We start from the raw sequence: 6,000 nt of genomic DNA on the forward strand, positions 1-6,000 counted from the left end.
AACCAAAGTATATTGCCTTACCTTCACAAAAGTACCCAGAGAATGTTGTACACCATCAGGGAACTCTGATGTTGGCGTTTTATGCTGCTTGTAATTAATATGTTTTTGTGAAGTTTATGACGGTACCCAGAAAATCCATATTCCTCAATATATACTCTTTTTTATGTTCTTTTCACTTTCATAGTTACATTTTTAATATACCGTAGTTTACAATGCAATGCAAATAAAGACTATATATATTGAACTAACTCTTGTTTATTTGCATGACTGGCCTTAGGTTGGAGAGACTATTGGCATTACTGAAGAAATAATGGGGCTGACTATATTAGCTGCTGGCACCTCTATCCCGGATCTCATAACCAGCGTTATTGTTGCACGCAAAGGCCTGGGAGATATGGCAGTTTCCAGCTCTGTAGGAAGCAACATATTTGACATCACTGTTGGGTAAATATTAATATTATTCTTCAACACTACGTTTTCCACTGCCAAAGAACCAATCTGAACTATTGTATCAAAAAAGTTCTTGCAGTGTTTAACTTTACTTAGGTAAACCTGCTTCGTTAAAGTGGTTATTTTCCCTTTGGATACCCTTGTATGAAATCCACGGGGCAAGTTTCATTATATGGTTTTTAACTAATACTGTGGGGTTCTGAATTAGAATAATGAGCTCCACCTTGCTCTTCATAGCATGATGGAGGCTTGTTGCTGTTGCTGTGCATCCAAAGCTCTTTTTAGGATGAATAAGAGCTACCTCAATCCTTCACACGTACAGCAAATACAGAAACCCCACACTAGTAAAAAACACATTCAGTTTAATTAAATATAACTTCACTTTGCTCTCTGACATTCTGTCCAGCAAGGAAAACAATGCAACATACTTCTGGGTATTGAGATTATGATTATCAATCCCTTTCTTCCCACAATAAGGGTGCTTAGTGACTGCTTTGACAATAAGGGTGCTTAGTGAGTGCTTAGACACTAAGAGGTTGATTTACTAAAATTGGAGAGTGCAAAATCTGGTGCATCTATGCATAATTGCTAATCAGCTTGTTTAGTTAAGCTTTGTCAATAAAACTTGGAAGCTGAGTTGCACCAGATTTTACACTCTCCAGTTTTAGTAAATCAAACCCACTGTGCTGTCACAGGATAGGGAGAGAGTCTTCAGCCTTGTGTAAGTCATGACTTTAAAGTATATCTATGTCCAAAATCTTTTTTTTTTCGCTTTGAATAGACTGGGAAAAAGTTAGATCCCTGTTGGGTTTTACTGCTATCTAAAACTTCATTAGAGAGATTTCTCAGAATTTTCATGACAACTGTTTACTAGACAGGAAGTAAGGTAAAATCTACAACAGGGAAAGAGATAACAAAAAATAGCTGACAGCTGGTCCAGCATGCCCCTACCTAACTAAAAAAAAAAAAAAGGAATCTCTGCAAAAAAGCCTCCAACAGCAGTAATACCAGTCAGGGGTTCTAATCCTTCCTCACTCGATCCAAAACAAAATAAAAAGTGCTTTATATATTTGTAGCACCCTCCAATGTGAAGTGTAGTGCAGGTAAAAACATATTCTGGATCTGGGATAAACCTGAGTTATTGAATCTGGGTCAGGTTTATTAGAGGACAGGGCTGGATGACTCATCCTGGCAGCTCTCTGGTGCCCCCCCCCTTTCTATAATGTTGGAGAACATTCTAGAAGATAGTGGGAAGAGACTAGGAGGGGTTGCCTTGAATATTTATGGACCTTTGGCAGGGAACCAAGGGTTGGGGGCCTGGCAGGGAACCAAAAAAGCCCCTAAATAGACCATCAAGCCAGAGAGAGCAAGGAGACACAGTGAGTAGATCAGTACAGTGCAGGGACAGACAAAGGGAGAGCCTGCCAACTGTAGCAGTGCTCTTTTGTATACTGCGGTGAATCTCCATGTGTGTGTCAGTCAGGAGAACTGGGAAGAGAGAAGCAGCCAGGTTTAGCTGGTGGCAGCCAATCAGGCTAGCATTTTCTGCAAGCAGTAAAACTGGGATCAGTGACCACAGGGAAGCAGAAGGAGATGTGATAGGATGTTTCACCCCATATTTGCTACTTCACAAAGGGACTGAAAGTTTGTGCCTGTAATGGGATCTTACTAAACTGTCAAAAAGCCTGGCAGTTCCCTCAGGAGTGAACCAGTAGAAGCGATGCAAAGAGGAACAAAGTTTGTGCAGGAGGAAGGAAGAAGAGGAGTCTGTAAATAGGCAGAAAGTGTCCCTGAAGTTTGTTGTTGTCACACTAGGCATCCCATAATCTCTGGTTTGGTTATTCTGACAGCTGTGGGTGCTTGCTGTTGGAATGCAGTAGCAAGATATCTGCGCTATACAGCATAGATGGAGGAATCAGGACAGGAGGAACAAAAGAAATCTAACTGTGTGTGACCAAGTAGTTACTGAGGTTGTTGCTGAAGGTTTTTTATCTTAAAACTCTGAAAACTGGTAAAGAATGGCTTATTTTTTAAAACACAGACACGGGCACAGGCACGGGCACACAGGATTAATAAACAGACCAGACAGGATGGTATAAAGTGGCTTAACAACCACTTTAAAGGGGAAGTTGAGATTCCAGAGCCTTGCCCCCCTTGCGGACGCCAATGCCTTTGAGTCACAGACCCACAACAAACATGCTCTAAATTGGTGTCAAAAACATGTTAGAAATCTCTAAACTTGTTTTGTTTCAGATACTCAGAAACCATCAGCATGACAGCCAGGGAACTAATATTCTCAAAGGAGAAATTAGCAATGGCAGCCAGCCATGGAAGCATTTGAGGAATTCATTTAATACTATAGCCTACATTCACTCAAAGCTGCATATTAGTTATTTCAACAATAAGTCTAGTCAGAATTACAGAAACATAAAGCAAATTTAATGGTATATAAATTATGCTAATCTGAAAAGTCTTTCATTTTAAAAGGCCTGTTGTTTTATCTCCATCACAGCCTCCCCATGCCCTGGCTTCTGTTTTCCTTTAGTCACCGCCTGAAACCAGTAGCGGTGAGCAGCAATGGCTTGTTCTGTGCAATTATCCTCCTCTTTGTAATGCTGCTGTTCGTCATCCTATCCATTGCTGTGTGTAAGTGGAAGATGAACAAGATTTTGGGATGTATGATGTTTGGACTGTACCTTGTCTTCTTGGTCATTAGCGTTCTTCTGGAGAATCGCATCATCTCATGTCCGGCTACTGTCTAGGCTAAAAAGCTGAAGAATTGTGGAGCAGATGTTCTTGAACATAAAGGGCAGTAAGCTTGGTTTTGCCCTCAGAAGGCCAAAAGCATTGCCAACGTGTAACCTTGAAATTCTGTCGGAGGACGTATGATCAGTGGATCAGTCCTGGAGAATCTAGAAGCTATACAAACTTTTACTGTACATTTCTAGTGCACGTTGTATTCCTCTATTACTCTCTTTACATATGATATATACTTTAATATGCAGGGTATACTAAAGAGGAGAGATGTTAGTTAAAAACAAAATCTCTAGAATTTAATATCAGCTACTCATTGGAAATCATAGATGTCCAGTAGCCGTGAATAGATTGAGCGTATCAATTCCTCACCATGGATGTATTTCAACACTTCTTTGCCTGTAGTGTAGCCTGGAAGGAGTGTTGCATTAAAAAAAGATATTTAACTCCACTTAGTAGTATAGGAACCACTTGTTCGATGAGTATAATGAAAATGTGGTAAGGTGGGGTCTGGGCATGAAGTGTAAATGGGATATTTAGATTTGATACATACTGTATACTATATTTTGTCTTTATTAAAAGTATCAATGGCAGTATTGCACACTTCACATAGAATAAGAAAATGGGTTTGATATATACTAGCCCAGAAAAGCTTACAACATATTTTGGTTATAAAAAAGAGGCGTATGGTCAGGAACTTATGTAACAGAGTCTTGTGATTTCAGGTTCAAGGTTGAAATAACAGTTTGTAGTCTTGTTCTAATCGCAAGGCTGAATACCATCTAATAAAAATAAATTTAAATATTAGAAATGTGTGCTTTGCGTGTTTTATTTGTGCTCTTTGTGAAAAATAATCAGCTTTGCACAATGTGCATGTCACACAAATCTTATTTTGTTTCCATGAATGGTCTGTGCCTTTATGCTGTGCAAAAAAAGCACTTGAATGCCTTTTACACCGTGGAACTGTGCCCCAAACCCACACTATTCTAAACTCCAGCCAGGGGCTTACTGGTAACTTTTTGCCCAGGGGGCAAGTACAACCCAGAAGCCCATGGTGCAGTGACAAGGTCCCACTCCTGCTCTCCCTCTTCCCTGCCTCCTCCTGACCCCATCCCAGGCTAAAAGCTACGCTCCAGGTACTCTCTGCTGACCAGGCGGGTCGTGCTCGACTGTGCCTGCTGCACCACTTCTGGGTTCCCGAACTGGGCGGCAGGGGGGACCAGGGGCTGCAGAGGGGACCAGTGTGGCTCGGCTGGCTGGGGGAGGAGAGCCTCTGGTGGGGCACAGAGCTGGCCTCTACTCAAACACTGCATACACCATCCATGCCGGTAGTCTGCGTTCTGTCCTCGTCCTCATCCCGCACTTCATAGGACATTGGTGGGGACTTTTTACTCCTCTTCATCAGGAAGCCTTTAGGCATGTCTGCGGCAGAAGCATTTCAGCTTTTTTACAGGGCATCAGAGTGGCTTGGGGAGCCATCACCCCCCCCCCCCTGCTCCCCGGTCCAGTTCGCCCCTGACTCCAACCCTAAGATAACTCTAGTGTTATAGTCCAAATTAATTTCCATACAGTAACCAATAAATAAATACATTTTAAGGTGTATCTGAATTTTGTTTCTAGTTTTGGATAAAGTAAGGAAGGGTTGGAACCTCTGTAAGGTTTTATTACTGTCTCTATCACCACTTGGGAGATTCACAATTGTCAGTGGGATACAAAGTGATGAGAATCTAAAATGTTACAGTGGTTACCAGAGCAGGAATAAACAATAATGTTTGCCAATGAGGACCTCTGATCCAGTGGCACTTAATGGTAGATTGCTTTCACTCCCTCTTGTCTCTCCAGGACAGGTGTGAAGAGAAATCTTCCCAATGGGACACAAACAACAAAAACTATTATTTTAGTAATTTAAAAAAACAACAAGAAAGTTTTGGCTTTAGATGTACTTTTTGAATTGGATTTCCATGCCCAACATTGTGAAAGGAAACTTTGAAACTTCCAAAACAAGTGGGAATGAGGGTACTTGTGGCATATGTGCTTGTAAACTCATACATATGCCTAGTGAAGTGACTGGCCTCAGGTAATATACAGAAGTAAAACAAATTCTCCTACATAAGTTGTACCTGTTTATCTGCAGTTTTCTCTTCTTTACAGCTGTTCAAAGTGCAGAATTATATAGCTTGTCTCAGCTTTTAGAAATCAGGGAGTCGGGAACTGAAGTTACACTCTGCAGAGCTCAGCGAGAGCTGATTGGAAGGAAAGGGACACCCCCCTCCTCCTTCACACAGCACACAGGAACAGAGCTGAGCCTGTCAATCCTATACCATGTACTGGAGCTCCCTCCTAGTCTCCTTTTGTCTCTTGGTGTCAGGAAAACTTGCCTGAAGAGACTCATGCAGATAGCAGAGAATGGATGCAACAGACAGAAATGACACCTAGTGCTCTGGATTTGGATAAGTGCACACAATAGACAGATATGCTTTGTTTATATTTCACGTCAGAGGTTTTCAACCCCTTTAAGTCTTATGACCATTGGCTGATGTTTTGGACTTGTAACTTGTGTGTGCTGAGTGCATCAATACCTTTGCATTGTTTGATGACCATATGATATGTCATACCATGCAGAACATTGCGAAGATTTCCCTTCATTCCAATCTATAGGAAAATCTGAGTCTAGCTACACAAAAATACATTATTGCTATGTACTGCCATATAGGACAAAATAATAAATTATTTTTACCCTTTTACTGCCACCTCAGCAAGAGTAATAGTGAAGCAGAATCCACTGAAGCACGCCAT

General features: G+C 41.2%; 1 protein-coding gene across 4 annotated transcripts in view; it reads left to right on the forward strand.

The window, feature by feature from the left end:
- SLC24A2 (solute carrier family 24 member 2) overlaps nt 1–3,993 on the forward strand; it is a 246,390-nt gene extending 242,397 nt beyond the window's left edge. For all 4 annotated transcript variants that reach the window (XM_082257876.1, XM_082257873.1, XM_082257874.1 and 1 more), the window contains 2 exons: nt 278–444; nt 2,963–3,993. In XM_082257876.1, the coding sequence (XP_082114002.1) occupies nt 278–444; nt 2,963–3,212 (417 nt within the window). In that variant the 3' untranslated portion in view covers nt 3,213–3,993. The remainder of the gene's footprint in view (nt 1–277; nt 445–2,962) is intronic.
- The last annotated feature ends 2,007 nt before the right edge of the window (nt 3,994–6,000 follow it).

Source organism: Pelophylax lessonae (genome assembly GCF_965119305.1).
Source record: "Pelophylax lessonae genome assembly, chromosome: 1".
Classification (NCBI taxonomy): Eukaryota; Metazoa; Chordata; class Amphibia; order Anura; family Ranidae; genus Pelophylax; species Pelophylax lessonae.